We start from the raw sequence: 16,995 nt of genomic DNA on the forward strand, positions 1-16,995 counted from the left end.
TTAATTATGATATAATGCCCTTCTTCATCTCTTGTTATAGTCTTTATTTAAAACAAAATTTTTTTTAACATTTATTTATTTTTGAGAGATAGAGAGCAAGGGAGGGGCAGAGAGAGAGGGAGACACAAAATATGAAGCAGGCCCCACGCTCTGGGCTGTTAGCACGGAGCCCGAAGTGGGGCTCGAACCCACGAACTGTGAGATCATGACCTAAGCTGAAGTTGGATGCCCAACTGACTGAGCCACACAGGCGCCCCTAAGTCCATTTTAAAATCTAGATCAGGGGCGCCTGGGTGGCGCAGTCGGTTAAGCGTCCGACTTCAGCCAGGTCACGATCTTGCGGTCTGTGAGTTCGAGCCCTGCGTCAGGCTCTGGGCTGATGGCTCGGAGCCTGGAGCCTACTTCCGGTTCTGTGTCTCCCTCTCTCTCTGCCCCTCCCCCGTTCATGCTCTGTTTCTCTCTGTCCCAAAAAAAATAAATAAAAAACGTTGAAAAAAATTAAAAAAAAATAAAATAAAATCTAGATCATCTGATATAAATATTGCTACTCCAGCTCTCTTTTGTTGACCATTAGCATGATAGATGGTTCTCCATCCCCTTATTTTCAATCTGAGGGTGTCTTTAGGTGTAAAATGGGTGTCTTGTAAACAGCATATAGATGGATCTTGTTTTCTTATCCCTTCTGTTACCCTATGTCTTTTGAATGGAGCATTGAGTCCATTGACATTTAGAGTGAGTACTGAAAGATAGGAATTTATTGCCATTATGTTGCTAATAAATTGGAGAGTTGGAATTTCTGGTAGTGTTCTCTGGTTCTTTGTTGCTTTCGGTCTTTTTGTTTCTGTTTTTGTTTTTGTTGTTTCATCTCTTCTCCCTTCAGAGAGTCCCCCTTAAAATTTCTTGCAGGGCTGGTTTAGTGGTCACGAACTACTTTAATTTTTGTTTGTCTGGGAAACTTTTTATCTCTTCTATTTTGAATGACAGCCTTGCTGGATGAAGAATTCTTGGCTGCATATTTTTCCGATTCAGCACATTGAATATATCCTGCCACTCCCTTCTGGTCTGCCAAGTTTCTGTGGATAGGTCTGCTGCAAACCTGATCTGTCTTCCCTTGTAGGTTAAGGACTTTTTTCCCTTGCTGCTTTCATGATTCTTTCCTTGCCTGAGTATTTTGTGAATTTGACTATGTTACGCCTTGTTGCTGGTTGGTTTTTGTTAAATGTAATGGCAGTCCTCTGTGCTTCCTGGATTTCGATGTCTGTGTCTTTCCCCAGGTTAGGAAAGATTTCTGCTATGATTCGTTCACATAAATTTTCTACCCCTTTTTTTCTCTCTTCATATTCTGGGACCCCTATCATTCTTATGTTATTCCTTTTTAATGAGTCACTGAGATCTCTAATTTTTATTTTGTGCTCTTTTGCCTTAGTTTCCCTCTTTTTTTCTGCTTCAGTATTCTCCATAAGTTTGCTCTGCCTCACCCATTCTTGCTGCCGTGGCATCCATTCGAGATAGCAGCTCAGTTACAGCATTTTTTATTTCATCCTCCCTAGCTTTTACTTCTTTTATCTCCGCATAAAGGGATTCTGATGTATTTTCAACCCCAGCTAGTATTCTTATTATCATGATTCTAAATTCTGATTCAGACATCTTGTTTGTATCTGTGATTAAGTCCTCAGCTGTCATTTCTTTCTGTTCTTTCTTTTGGGGTGAATTCCTTCGTTTTGTCATTTTTTTTTTTTAACATTTTTATTTATTTTTGGGACACAGACAAAGCATGAATGGGGGAGGGGCAGAGAGAGAGGGAGACACAGAATCGGAAACAGGCTCCAGGCTCTGAGCCATCAGCCCAGAGCCCGACGCGGGGCTCGAACTCACGGACCGCGAGATCGTGACCTGGCTGAAGTCGGACGCTTAACCGACTGCGCCACCCAGGCGCCCCGTCGTTTTGTCATTTTTGAGGAAGAAAAGGATTTAATAAAGTAAGAAAAATTAAAATTAAAAATTAAAAACAACACAAAGAAATCAAATAAAGGATGCTAGATCCTAGGTATGTTTTGGTCTGGTTGTTGAAAGAAGCTTGATAGATTAGAGAAAAAAGGGAAAGGTAAGAAAAAAAAGGAAAACCGTTGAAAATTTGAAAAAATGAATACAATAAAACAGAATAGATTGAAATGATGAAAGTAAAATAGAATTTTAAGAATTTATAAAAGAGTAAAAAAAAACTAGTAGAAAAATTGACAAGTCTTTTTAATAAAAATGGAAAATAAAAGTAGATTTTTTTTCTCTTTCTGTATTCAAGAATAAGAAAAGAAAAAAAAAATTGAATAAAAGGACCAGCGAACAGAATGGAGTATGATTGAAATTACATCTGGTTTCTCATAGAAGTCAAGCTATGAAGCACTTTATAGTCCGTGAACTAAGCAGGCAGAGAGACTTGTGTTTGTCAAGAGTGCTGTTGGCCCAGTTGGGCAGGGCTTAGTGTAACAGCTATGTCCTCCATAGATGGCACTGCTTAGCTTACTGGGGTTGATTGCTGTGGATGGCACTTGTAGGCATGTATGTGCGTATGCGGGAGGGGTGAAAATGGCATCACCCTGCTACCCAGTCTCTAGTATTTGAACTCTGTGGTCTCCACAACTGGCAATCGAGCACCCTTGCTTTTTCTCTGGCTTCCATCCACTCCCCACTTCTACACTGTCTGTAACCAAGCTGCCAGGTGGCACCTGCCTCCTGAGTTTTATCTCAAATAGGGCTTTTTCCCAGCCCCTCACTTCTGAGGGACTTCAGCTTTGGCCCACTCACACCTTCTGGAGGAGGGTCTCACCAAGCAATGGCCAGGTGCCAGCTCGCCCCCAGGAATGTTCATGAGACCACACTGCTGATGGTGCCCAGAGACTGTGGCCGGGTACCAGCCCAGCCCAGAAAAAGTTCATGCGATTTTGTACCAGCAGCAGAGTTTCAAGGTTTACGGAAAATCACAACACACATCTGGCTCCGGGCTTCACCCTCAATGTCCTTATTCCAGCACTAGTAAATGTGGTTGTTCTCCGGAGTCTGCTGGGACCTTTGCCTGTGGGGATGCCGCACAGCCTCTACCAGGTGTCCTCCCAGCAGGGGAACTGCTTCTCCCCATGTGGCCCGAGAACCTCTTGGACCCCACTCTGCTACTGGGGATTCGCCCTTCCCACCAGAGCACCACTAGGTGTTGAGCTGTGGAGTTGCAGACTCTGTGCTCCCCCTGTTTATAGAGTCTTAATGGAATTTAAACCCTCTCCTTTCTCCTTTCTTCCTTTTTTGTTCAGTCCCTGTGGCTGTTTCCGCTTTTCCACTTTGTCTGCAGCTGCTTTTGGTGGTGGTGGGGGTGCTTTTCCCATACTCTCTCCCCATCTCCGTCCTGTCTCCACAAGCAAAAACAACTCCCTGACCTCCGCAGCTTCTCTCTCCCCCAGTTCACGTCTTCACGCCGCGTACCTGCTGAGTTCTGTGGTTCAGGTTGTGCAGATTGTTGTGTTAATCCTCAAATCAGTTTTCTAGGTGTGCAGGATGGGTTAGTGTTAATCTGGCTACATTTCAGCCACAAGAGATGCAAAAAAAAACCTTCATGCTGTTCCACCATCTTGGCCCCTCCTCTGATGAGGCTTCTAATAGTCCTTGTCATTTTAATAGCTGATCACCAGAGGCCCAAGACTGAAAACTACGTGGCTCCCTGTCTGGTTCAGTAGATTTTCCAAAATGACTATGTGATGGGAAGATCAACCTGAAAGAGGGCTTTAGGGAGATGCTCCAGTTTCTCTTGTTGCAACATTCTTGCCTAGAGTGTTGCATTGCCTAATTGGCTAAACCTGGCAGTAAGAACAGCCTGCTTTACCACCGCGCAGCTGACCCAAAACATTACTGAAATCTTGACTTGATGTAACCTTTGAGATTTGGGAACCTGGACGTTGTCAGCATTTTTGGACTGAACCCCTACCTTCTGTTCAGCTCTGGAATTTGGAGGTGAATGCGAACACAGTCACTGCCTCAAGGAGCTCCCTGTCATTCTGGAAGGGAAGCAAATACCTGAGTAGGCCTTCCATATAACCTGCCATACAGGTTATAAGTGTTAGGAGATGTTACACAGGATACTCCTGGGATACAAAAGACACGATGAGCCTTCTCAATGGGGGTCTGTGAAGCTTTGCTAGGAGACCCTTGTTTAGGTTTGACACAGCCTGTGTCTGCACTACAGGGAAATCAGGTTGCCCCAAAGCTGGTGTCACTGGTTTCTCTGTATGGTGGAACTCTGGAGAAGGTTTATTTTCTTCTCCTTCTTCACGTTTATTTATTTTTGAAAGAGAGAGAGACGGAGAGCATGTGTGCAAGCAAGCAAAGGAGAGGCAAAGAGAGAGGAGATAGAGACTCCCGAGCAGGTTGTGTGCTGACAGCAGAGAGCCTGATGCAGGGCTTGAACTCATGAGCCATGAGAGCATGACCTGAGCCAGACACTTAACCGACTGAGCCACCCAGGCACTCAGGTTTATTTTCTTCTTTAATTACCTCTGTACTTTCCAGTTTGCTAAAAGGAGTACGTATAAAGGTTTAAATAAAGGCAGGGCTGGCCTAGGAAATAGCCTTTTCAGCATAAGGGCGGGGGGAAACCTCCTTTAAGTCTTTACTCAGTGTTTTGTAACGAACATTTTTTTGTGAAAGAGATACTGGTAAAGGGAGTGAAACAAGATTTTCTAGTATTGTCAGCAATATAACAATAAGTCACAAAGATGAGATAAAAAGCAAATAGAGAGCCAAAGCAGGGACTAGTAAAGGATCTTTCAGCACAGGGGACTACATCAAACATCTGTAAGGAATTGCAGCTTGAGCCTATGAATAAGACAGGGGTGAGGTCCAAAGATAAGTCTGAATTTTTAGAATAAATAAATGTAAAAGCTTTGTTTTTAGCCCCTGGAGCGTGGGCTGAGGAGAGGCGAATGAACTTAAAACTCTGGCCTGAGGGTGGTTTCACTGACTCCCATGCCTGGGTCACCCGAGGGAGGGGTTTCTGAATTTGAGGGCTAAAGTCAAAGTGTCCAAACACTTGTTCTCATTTCCAGACTCCTGCTGATAATTGGCCCTGAAGTTTTGGCCTGCTTGCTTTTTTCTTTATGGTAATGAAACTCCTAAGCGCATTAAACTACTCAAGGTTACTTGCGTTGGGCTCATTTAGCCCAGTTGAATAAGCACTGTCCCGCCGAAAAGTACAGCCAAGCAAACAGACGCATCCAGACATGCCCAGGAGTGCTCTGCATCAAGCAGAGTTTTGTTTCTCACCCCACACACCGAAAAGTGGGGCTTCTCGTTTTACTCTTTGCCTATTGCATCCACTCCCTTCCTCACGCAACAGTCTTCTTAGCCCTGGGCTAGGATGCTAGGATGCTTGGGTTTTTTTTTTTCATTAATTCCAAATGATGTTTACATAAGTGCCTTTGTGTGGAGTTCTGCATTGCCATAATTGAATTGATCATGACAATTCTAGACTTTTCATCTGCCTAGAGACAGGAAGATCATAGTAGCTTTGTAGCTAGACCGTCTGTGGTACATTCTCAGACTTTACGAAAAGATTCCATTTCCTCATTTAGAAAAGTAGAGATTTAGAAATAGTAGAGATTGTGAGCTGCCCTGCAATGCCTATTTTCTCCTTTACATAGGAATGGCTGACAGCCTCCCCTCAGACTGCATTTCCCAGGCTTCCTTGCAGCTAGGTGTAACCATGTGACGTAGTGCTGGCCCATGGGGTGTGAGCAGAAGTGACTTGTACAACTTCCCGGTCCTACCTGTAAAAGGAAAGAGTAAATGCCTAGCCCCCAGGCACTGTAGAATGGTCATGTTGGTCCTGAATTGCTTTTGCAAATGCTTTTGACGAGCAAGAGACAAAAATGCAATCTTGTTTAAACCGCCAGTTGCCACAGTCTTCATCACGACAGAAAAACCTATATCCCAACTATAACAAGAGTATAAAGGAAACTAGTTGTGATGTAGGAAAGTTTGAAAACAAAGGCTTGAGGTAGTAATAATGAGCAAGTGTTCCACCTAAATGGCCATTATGTGTTCAAAAATGCCTGTAAAGGGGTGCCTGGGTGGCGCAGTCGGTTAAGCGTCCGACTTCAGCCAGGTCACGATCTCGCGGTCCGTGAGTTCGAGCCCCGCGTCGGGCTCTGGGCTGATGGCTCAGAGCCTGGAGCCTGTTTCCGATTCTGTGTCTCCCTCTCTCTCTGTCCCTCCCCCATTCATGCTCTGTCTCTCTCTGTCCCAAAAATAAATAAACGTTGAAAAAAAAAATAAAAAAAAATGCCTGTAAAGTATTCTGACTTCACATCCAAGAAGAACTCTTCGGCATACTCATCCTCATTAAATAGGCTTTGAAGGGCCAAGCTCCCTCTCAGTGTGCTGTTGTCTTGTTGCTTCTAGTTTACTCATCTCTCCCCTGTGGTTTGTGCATGCTGCCATCCTGTGCCTTTAAATTATAGGTGGGTGGTGGGCCTACCTTAGATCTCTCCTCTCCTATACATTACCAAGCTCCTTTCATGTAGGAAGACTAAGGGGCTGAGGTTTCTGGAAGAGGCTATGGCTAAAGCTACTGACTTAATCAGGTACAGGTCGTTAGCTTCCTTCTGTGCCCAAAGAGAGAAGGTTCCTGACAAGCCACCAAGGCTCTGGTTGCCCGAAGAAGTCAGAAGGCTCAGACTGCCTCTGGTCTACCCCGACCTCATCATATTCATGGGACTGCCCAGAGATACCATGGGGATTGCAGTTCAAATGGATCAGAGTCTACATGGAAGAAGAATGCTTAATCTCAAAGCTTCTCGATGCCCTAGTTCTTTCTCCATACTCACCTTCCCGTCTGGGTTTGTAATCTATTGGTGCAGCGGTACCTAGGGTCCCGAGAGCAGGCCCCTGTGTGATACAGCTCAGCTCTGGTTACTAAAAAAAAAAAAAAAAAAAAAACATGTTGTTGGCCTTTCCTGCACTTGAAGGGATTAAAATGTTACTGTGGTCAATTCATTGAAACAGGTTTGCTTTGTTTTTAATACCTGGAAAAACACTATCCCTGATGAAATGTCATTCTTTAGAGGAGTGTCTTAGATAGTTTAATGGTGGTCCGGTGGAGGTCTTTGTAAGTGTGTACATTATGGAACCTGTGGGGTTGGTGGCCTCCTTCAACTGAGCTATACCTCTAACAACTGGAGTATAAAAGGTCTTAATTATATGTGTGTTGTAATTTCCATGAAGTCTAGCTGGGTTTGGAGATGGAACTGAGTCTAATCAATCCTCTCTACCAGTAAGCATTTTCCCCAGAACTGGGTTTGCCTCAGCCTCTTCCAGTCTTCCTGCAGCATCTCATGTTTTCTCCCTCCTGACCTGAGTTTGCCCACAGCCCTACCCTATACAAACATGCAGTTTCCACAGAGGTGTGTTCTCTCCCTGTCCCACGAAATTCATTAGCTTGAAGTTGATGCTTGTTCTTGCTTGCTGTTGGTCCACCTGTCTTGTGTATCTGTGTTTCGTGTGTTTGTGCCTTCAGCAGCTCTTGGCACACAGTTTAAACAGAGCACCCAATACCCAAAGACCCCGTAATAAGTGCTTACAAAGCCCAGGGTGTTGGCCTCCCTTTTGGTAACTGAGCTACAATTCTTCAAGTTAGGATTTATTACAATAGCTACAACCATATTGTAAATTCTACTAACTTGGCACTTATGTGGAATTGTTCACTTTCAGCCACATTCTATCCATAACAGTTGGGATTTTTATGATCCTAAGAACGTAGAAGTTGAATTTGAAAGTGGTTTTTTCTTTTTTAATACAGACTAAATTGTCCTTAAATTTCGGATTTTGAAAATCATGTGGGAGATTTATTTTGATGATACTTTTGGTGGGTTATAAGCTTCCTTCGAAAGCAGATTGCAGCAATTTTGTTATGTAATTTGTAGCTGTTGTGTTTTGTTTTGAAGCTTATCACTTAAAGACTGTAGAAACCTAATGCTATCTTACAGAATTTTTTTAAGGGAATAAACAGACGTGCAACTTTCATTAAGTCTTTCCAATCTCTTTGCAGTACCATGCAGGATGACATTTTCATTCTTCATGAGCAAGAGTATGACAGTCTGCTTGAGTCTGTCTTCAAAACTGAATTCTTAAGCCTCTTAGCAAAGCGTTATGAGGAAAAAACCCAGAAGCAACTACCTCTGAAATTTAGCAATACGTAAGTGGGGATCTGGGGCCCAAAGTTGTGAGTAAAAATTGATCTCCCTGCTGCAGTCAAGGCTGAGAAGAGAGGAGGCTTGTGGGGTGGAGCAGGGGGTCTGACCGGCTTCAGTGGCTTCAGAAAAGCCCAGCCCTGTGTGCCTCCATTTCCCCCAGAGAGTCCTAGGGCCTACAGAAGACAGTCCTGATGGATGTTACAGACCTTGAAAGATCACTTTTGCATTTTTGTGAAGTAATATGGACAGCTACTTAAAATTAGGATTTTTCTGCCTTATGACATGAGAAAATGTAAGTTAAAAAAAAAAGCAGACTATGGAATTGTGTTATGTAAGCCCATAAGCAGTATGAAAAATAAAAACTGGCTGGGCATTTTAGAGTTGTGGATGAATTTCCCATCTATTTGGGTTTTGGTTGCTAGTGTTGAATGAAATTTCATCAAGTAATAACCACCTTTCGTGCCGGGGAGACATGGGCTATCTTGTGTCTGGCATCTCTCAGTTCTCCACAAACAGACCGAGGGAAATCAGAGAGGCACAGTGACGCCCCACAATAGTGTGGCCTGGAGAGTGTCCCTTCCCTTTCGTCCGCTCGGCAGACCCACCTGAGTTCACCTGATGGAGTGACATCGGTACCTATAATGGGGTACCTCCCTCACCAACTGGTTTCTCACAGATGCTTGCTGGGCCCCAGATACTTCTGCCTCTGGTCGGGGCTTAGCACGCCGCTGTCCCACACCCATGTACGTTGTCCGCGTTCGAGGGCCCCGGGCCGGCTCAGATGACCTGGGTTTGCCTAGTTTTACAGCACGCTTGCCCAGCAGCAGAAAACTCCATGTTGGGGTCTGCGAGCACCATTTTCTCACTTGTTACTAACAAATATCCTCATCACAGGCTTGAACTCAAGTTGAAAAAGGAAAACTGGGGTCCCTGGAGTGCAGGGGGCTCCCGGCAAGTGCAGTTCCACCAAGGCTTCGGTGACCTGGCCATCCTCAAGCCCAGTAACAAAGTGCTGCAGGTCAGCATCGGACCAGGCCTGCCCAAGAATTCCCGTAAGTGTGCACGGGGCCCGTGGCAGGACCACCGCCTGGCCCTCCCTCACCCTGCTCGGGGCCAGACTTGTTTCCTACGAGATGCTCACGGGGCTCTGAGAGGCAGAGAACCAGTACATTTACTGCTTCCTGGGGCTGGGGTTTACTTGACATTGAAGCATTTCCAACTAAACCAACATCGAGGCAAATGAGCAGGTTAAACCTTTCTGGATAATTTCGCACTTAGGTATAGCAATCCTGGCATTACAAATACTGTGTTTAAAATAAATCAGGGGAGCCTGGGTGGCTTAGTCGATTGAGCGTCCGACTTCAGCTCAAGGTCATGATCTTGATCTCATGGTCTATGAGTTCGAGTCCCACGTCGGGCTCTGTGCTGACAGCCTGGAGCCTGGAGCCTGCCTCAGAGTCTGTGTCTCCCTCTCTCTCTGACCCTCCCCCATTCATGCTCTGTCTCTCTCTGTCTCAAAAATAAATAAACATTTAAAAAATTAAAAAAAAAAATAAATAAATCAGCTTGTTAGCTTCACATGTCCAGCCCATTCCAGTCAGATCTTGTCAACAGTACAAACATTACCTTTTCTGGCAGTTAGAAGAAATTGACCACGTTTTACCAGCCCTTAGCCGGGTTTCACTGTATTACTGTGCATCAGAGCTAATGGCTCCTCCTTCCACCATAGAACCAGCACTTACCTGGAAAACCCGTCCTGCCACCGCACTGCACTAACTCCTTCACCAACCTTTGATTCTTTTTCTATTTATTAGCAATGTTTGTAATGTACAGCATAGAGTAATCATGTATGCTATGCTTTCATCTACTGTAGATATCTTTATAGAATTTTCTCCATGCGTACAACAAATGGATGCCAGGTATAAAGGAGGCCTTTGTGAAATCTGTCTACAAAGGTACACGCTGGCATGTGCTGTAAGTCACTAATACAATACAGACAAATAGCCACGCAGAACATGTTGGTGTGTCTGTATCAGTTGGTACTTACAGAAAACAGACAGCAGATCTTTTGGGTTTTGTTTTAATTTTTCTTTTTTTTTTTTAAGTTTATTTATTTTGAGAGAGAGGGAGGGAGAGCACACGAGGGGCAGAGAGAAAGGAAGAGAGAGAATCCCAAGCAGGCTCCACACTTTGAGCGCAGGGCCCAACATGGGGCTTAACCTCACGAACCATAAGAGCATGACCTGAGCTGAAACCAAGAGTCGGATGCTTAACCAGTTAAGCCACCCAGGCGCCCCCAGACAGCAGTTTTTGAAGACGCTTTTAAATACACGGATTCTTGGGATGCCTGGGTGGCTTAGTCAGTTAAGTGTCTGACTTTGGCTCAAGTCATGATTTCGTGATTCATGGGTTTAAGCCCTGCGTCAGGCTCTGTGCTGATAGCTTGGAGCCTGGAGCCTGCTTAAGATTCTGTGTCTCCTTGGCGCCTGGGTGGCTCAGTCGGTTGGATGACCGACTTCGGCTCAGGCCATGATCTCACGGTCCGTGGGTTCCAGCCTCGCGTCGGACTCTGTGCTGGCAGCTCGGAGCCTGTAGCCTGCTTCGGATTCTGTGTCTCCCTCTCTCTCTCTGCCCCTCCCCTGCTCAAGCTCTGTCTCTGTCTCTCTCAAAAATAAATAAACATTTAAAAAATTAAAAAAAAAAAAAAAGATTCTGTGTCTCCCCACTCTGGTCTCCTGCCAATACCTCCTCCTGGCCAAACCCAACTGGAATGCAGAGGCCTCTTGGCCCAGGTGAAGCAGTCCTATGGGCTCAGAGCCTGGCAAAGAAGAGCAACAGATAACCAGCGGGTTGTGAACAGTGTTCAGTAGGCCCCGAAGTGGAACGTCCCCTAATCAGGAGGGAAGGAATCTAGGTACTGAGAGGGAAACCCTCACCAGGCCGCTTCCCCTTGTCCCTGGACCTCAGGACCTCCTTCATTTTGTGTTATTCGTGCCTTCTCACCTCCCATCCTTCTCAGTTCCTCAGCCCTTCTCTTTGCAAGAAATTCCCTCTGCACCCCTCTTCTGGTTTGATCCTACCTTCCTTCATGTCCTACTGGAGACCTATCTATTGGTTTCCTTTGTAATACATGTCTCTGCAGAGGTGCCATCTCCTCTGCCCGGCAGTGTTCTTTTGGCTGCCCCAGGCCCAGTTCTGACCCACAGTGGGGTTCCATGGACCACCAGTTCATTTTCTAACTCCTCACGTCTGTGTCAGAAGTACAAGTCTTCTACCCTCTGTGGTCTCTGTTTTCATCGGAAGGCTCTTGACCCTACACTGATGTACAGTGAGCGCTGAGATGTGCTTCTTGCCAGTGACCGTGACGGGCAGCACTCACGGGTTCATTCCGTGCTGTGTTCAGACCACGAGCGCAAACGTCCCACCCATCTCTTTTGAAAGCCCACAGAAATAGAAACGCTTTTGTAAGACTGTAAAGCCATTGTCTCTAACATTTCAACACCGTGGGTCCATCGACATGTCTTCCGGCCCCTCCTGTCCCAAGGCTACTAAGACAGTACTTCCCTCAACTGTCCCTTCTCTATGCAGGCTCCTTGCATATTTGGCTGGAACCTGGATTCCACACTTCTCGAAAGTTTTCCATAAGCAAGAAACCATCAGAAGCCATAAAACCAACCAGTGGTACTGATTTTGACTTTGTCTTGTTTGTTTGTTTCAGGTCCTACCAGAAGGAACACAATTCAAAACAAAGGTTATTCCGGTGGGACGCACAATGCCAACTACCCCATGAGAGCCGCCCCTCCCCCTCCAGGTAAATCCAGCGTGTGCCCGAGACCAGGACCACTAACCTGGACCCATCATTTGTAAAATGTATCTGGGAAGAAACCCATTAGCAGATAAATGCGCACATATTACCCAGCCATGAGCCATTGCAGTGCCAGATGCACTCCCGCCAGCATAATGGCCCTGCTTGTGACCCCAAAATGCAGGAAAAGCATGAGCTCGTGAGACTGAACTGAGGCTGAGTTAACGATCTGGATTTCATTACCTAGCAATATTACTCCCAAAGGGAAGACTTGTTACATCAGTAAAAGAAAAAGGAGTTCCTTGTCCATGGCAACCAGGATGTTGTCAGCTTTTCAGTTGGGAGGATGTGGCCTTTGTGGGGCTAGGAGTTTGCTGGCGATAACCCCTCCACCAGCACTCTGTTCCCGCCAAGTATCACGATGATATTTTGCAACTAGTTAAGAGCTTCATGAATAAGTGGAAAATTTTTATTTTCAGTCAGATAGGCTCTTTATTCCAAAAAACAAAGGAATATCTAAAAGAATTACAAAATTGATACAAAAAAATTTTTTTAAACGTTAAGTTTCATATTTCTCATATTTTATGATAAAAATACAGCACGCAGGTCAATAAAATCCAAACCTGAGTCAATGCAAGACTCTTTGCCTGGAAAAATCCATTTAGTGTTTTAAGAGCACTCTCAAAATGCACAAGATGTTTTTCCCTCACAAAATTCAGTTAATGAAGAGCTGCCCCCAGAATATTGGGTGTTCGTAAGTTCAGGAGTCTGGGTCTGAAACGGTCACCTTAGGACCACACTTAAATCATCCCAGACAAGGAAATAGCAGTGTCTGAAGTAAGCAGGGAAAAGCATTTCTTTCATCTCCTGCTCTGCAATCTCGAAGCTATATGCTAAAATATGGACACCCGTGCCTAGCAGTAAAAAACTAATTCACATCTCTTTGGGAGTCCCCATGCTTTCTGCCCAGCTCTCTTTCCTCCCCTCTGCCTTTACCCTTGAAGAAAATCCAAGCATAAAGGAACCTAAGAGAACCACTATAGTAATGTGTTACTACTTATGTGCTGGCGCCCCCCCCCCCCCCGCCCCGCCCCTGTGCAGAATCCTGGCCAGACCACCTGGAAAGTTCATTTGCCTCAGCTTAGGTTGGCCAAAGTTGCCTCAGACCAAATACCCGACCTTGAGCTCGGCTCCCAACCCCTCTACGTGACCGTTTTTGTGAATAAAATGAGGCAGTTGGACCTGAATCCCTTTTATCAGCCTTTCTCACACTATCTGTGGTGAAGGAACAAGGTTGGGGTTTTTTTCTTTCTTAATTTCTTCTTTTTTGTTTTGTTTTGTTTTGTTTTTATGTTGAGAGAGAGAAAGGTGAGCAGGGGAGGGGCAGAGAGCGAGAGAGAATCCCAAGCAGGCTCTGCACTGCCAGTGTGGGGTCCGACACAGTGCTTGAACCCACGAACTGCAATTTCATGACCCAAGCTGAAGTTGGATGCCTAACCAACTGAGCCACCCGGGTGCCCCTTAATTTCTTTCCTTCTTTCTTTCTCAGCCTATCACAAACCATGCTTTTATTGTAACATATAATAAAAATGAGTAGAAGAATGGAATTTTAAAAGCATTCATAATAGAAGCTAGAATTTCTTACTGGATTCAAAAGACATGAAATAGGTCTACGAAGCTGCTGTGAATGCTTCTAAGTGCTTATCCTTAATTTCTGAACTTATCAAGGGTGAATGGGTCACGCACAGCATGGAGCAGCCCATCTGTGACACCCCCCCCCCTTTAATTTCATAGCCCTACAGCACGTCCTGCTCTGGTTTGCCCCTCTCCTTGGCAACCACCAAGCTCCTTGTTTCTTTAATGAAGAAACTGACACACTGAAAGGTCATGTATCTTGTTCAAGGTCAACAGAGCTAACCTAGACAGAGCCCAATCTGACCTGCTGGTCTCTCTTATAAACTAACGGTCATCCCACCTGTACCAAAGAGTTCTTTTCTTAATTCAGTTGGAAGAGGTTTTATAGGAGGTTTACCAAAATGGGCCTGGGGAAGTCTTGTTCTCCTTCATTCTTGCCCAGATCTGTCAGTGAGAGAAGAGGTAAGGGAGAAGAAGAGATCACACATACAATGGAAAGATAATGCCCCTTTTGGCCAAGGCCTGTGGTTTGGAGCCCATCACCATATTCCATTACTTAACAGATAATGTGATCTTGACTAAGAACAGTTGTTTGGCTACGAGAGTTTGCCCTATCTGGATTGATCCAACCAGTGGCCACATTTCCCTGCCTGTGTAGAGTGCTCCCTCTACCTCCCACAGGGGACTCCTGCAGAGGACACCCAAGACTGACCCCTTGGAAATGGACGTCCAACTGTTTCAACAGCTGCCTGCCAGCCCTCTTGAATCATAGCCTCATAATTTTTCTTAGATCTAAGAATGTGCCTGCCAACTCATTGCAAGCTTACCTTTCCTTGCATGTGGGCTTTGAAAGCCTGAATGAACATCTGGTGATTCTGCTACCTATTTCAACAAGCATGTGTGAGTGTCTGCTATGTTCCAGGCACTTGCTAGGCAGCTTACAGTGTATCAGCTCTGTCCCTCACAACATATTTGCAGTCATGTCCTCTGTATTTTCAGATGGGAAAACTGAGTCCTGGCGAAGCTAAGTGACTTGCTCTTGGCTAATCGATGGAGAGCCTTTAAGCAGATCAGAAGATGTAAGCTTTGTTTTCTCCCGTTTTTCTCTCCCTAGGTTACCATCAGAACGGAGTCATCAAAAACCAATTTGTGCCACATCCCCACGCTCCTGGAAACCAGAGGTTAAATCAGAAAAGTCTGTACACCTCCATGGCCCGTCCACCCTTGCCACGGCAGCAGTCCACCGGCTCAGACCGAGTGTCACAGACGCCGGAGAGCTTGGATTTCCTTAAGGTCCCAGATCAGGGTGCTGCCGGGTAAGGGTCCCACCCCCTATAGATGAAGTTGGTGACCTGTATCTCCATCCATCACAGCAAGGTCCGGGGATTTCTTTGGGCTGTCTATATATGGTTCTAAAGTTGTTTTCCACCTGCGTGGTATAATCCAGGACCCAAGGCCATGAGGCTCGTGGTTGGCATTCGTAAAAGTACCAGCCAGGTTGACAGCACACAACTCATTCTCTGGAGATGGTTTATCATGATCATCAGAAGAGGGTCCCCTTCAGCCCTGAGATTCAATTACTCTGTGACCTATCTTGCTCTCTGGCGTGGCTGAGGAATGATGGGGTTTTGATTCGTGTCTGTGCCAGCTGCTGCATAAACACTACAGCTCGAAGAGCCATTAGGAACACTAAGAATAACATCCCAGCATTGTACAAGGTATAGATGCTTTTATGAATATATATCTTTAGGGCTTTAAAATGAGAGCCTCGTAGCCTTTCTAGAACTGAAAACGAAGAGTGACAAAAAGAAACCCCGGGTTTTTAGCTGGAGGAAGTAAAGACTTCTAGAACTCTGTATTGATATTCAAAGAGTTATTAGTGTGGAAAGGCGGTTCGACACGTCCTGTGGAGTCACCAGGCATAAAACAGGTCCACTCAAAGACGTGTAAGTGATCTCTGCCAGGAGGTAGCTTTTGGCATCAGTAAACAAAGGGGCATTCTAGAACCCCAAAGATGAACTGCCCTAGGATGTAAGGAGTACCTTGCCCCCAGAAGTATTCAGGCCCGGGGTGGATGAAATAAGCAAGCAGATGTACTGTAGAGTGAGGTTGTCAGGTACCAGATAAGGATGAGGGTCTTATTTCAGTCCCTATTACCTAGCTAATATTGGACCTGCTGCTTACCCTCCCTGAGCTTTTTCTCCTCATCTATACACTGATGTAATGGCCCCCATGCGTGCACGTTGTTGGGAGGACTAGAAATAATATACATTAAATACCCAGCACGATACTGGGCATGTAGGAGCCACTCGGTCCGCGGGGGCTTGATGACAATGATGGTGGTGGTGGTGGTGATGATGATGATGATAGAACCATTATCTCACCGAGGCTGAACTAGTGACTTTGAAGGAGTCCTCCAACTCCGCATGATTCTCCATGGTAGAGTGGTTTTCTCCACTGAACCCAAGAGTGGGCCTGCTCCAGCCCACTCTTCCCCTTCCTCATGCCTGCCTGCATCTTCCATTCTCTCCGTGGCTCCACCATGATGGAGTTTCAGATGTGGTCGGGAGACTCGTGGATGCAATAGAGCAGTGCTGGGAGAGAGACAACAGCTCCTGCCATTCACCTCCATTTCCCATTACAAGATGTCTTTCCTGCCTTGTCAGCTTCCTTCTAAAGACCACAAAGCTTTCACAAGCTTAACCACGTTCTCCTGGGGTTCCTCTTCCCCTGGCAAGTCTCACCTCATTTGGGCTCCAGATAGGAAAACACCTTAGTTTGGTACAGATGGCTGTCAGTAGAGATGATGCCACTCTACCCTGGATCTCTCTCCGCACCTACCCCCCACTTTTGTGTAAGTCACTGCCTCCCACCAGTTCTAACGATCGTGGCCTGCCTGATTGGCTTGATCAAAAGCAGTAGTTCTCCGACTTTAATGTGCACAGAATCCCCTGGAGAACTCACTGGCCCACTTCCAGAGTCTGATTCAGTAGGTCCAGGGCGGTGCCCAAGAATTTACATTTCTCTCAAGTTCTCAGCTGCTGTTGCTGCTGCTACTGATCCAGGGACCACATTTTGGAAAGCACTCCTCTAAAGGCATCTGTTCTCTAACTGATAAAGCCAGGAAAGATTCTGTGTACAAGTGAATTGAGAGGGTGCTGTTGAGGCAGAATTAAGATTTTTACTCCATAACCCAGACCTACACTATTCAGATGGATGGACCTAATGAAAATAATCAAACAATTCTTCCTGGGCCCGGGTTGAGGTTCGTGTCCCAAAGTAGGCAGAGAATTAAAATCAATCAATCAACAAAATGCATCAAAT

At 45.5% G+C, this 16,995-nt stretch overlaps 1 protein-coding gene across 2 annotated transcripts in view; it reads left to right on the plus strand.

Annotated features, from left to right (window-relative positions):
- The window catches only part of MYO1E (myosin IE), a 213,756-nt gene that overhangs the window by 177,698 nt on the left and 19,063 nt on the right, over nt 1-16,995 (plus strand). For both annotated transcript variants that reach the window (XM_030318066.2, XM_032593630.1), the window contains 4 exons: nt 8,087-8,233; nt 9,126-9,283; nt 11,950-12,042; nt 14,786-14,987. In XM_030318066.2, coding sequence (XP_030173926.1) covers nt 8,087-8,233; nt 9,126-9,283; nt 11,950-12,042; nt 14,786-14,987 — 600 coding nt within the window. The remainder of the gene's footprint in view (nt 1-8,086; nt 8,234-9,125; nt 9,284-11,949; nt 12,043-14,785; nt 14,988-16,995) is intronic.

Source organism: Lynx canadensis, chromosome B3 (assembly GCF_007474595.2).
Source record: "Lynx canadensis isolate LIC74 chromosome B3, mLynCan4.pri.v2, whole genome shotgun sequence".
NCBI lineage: Eukaryota > Metazoa > Chordata > Mammalia > Carnivora > Felidae > Lynx > Lynx canadensis.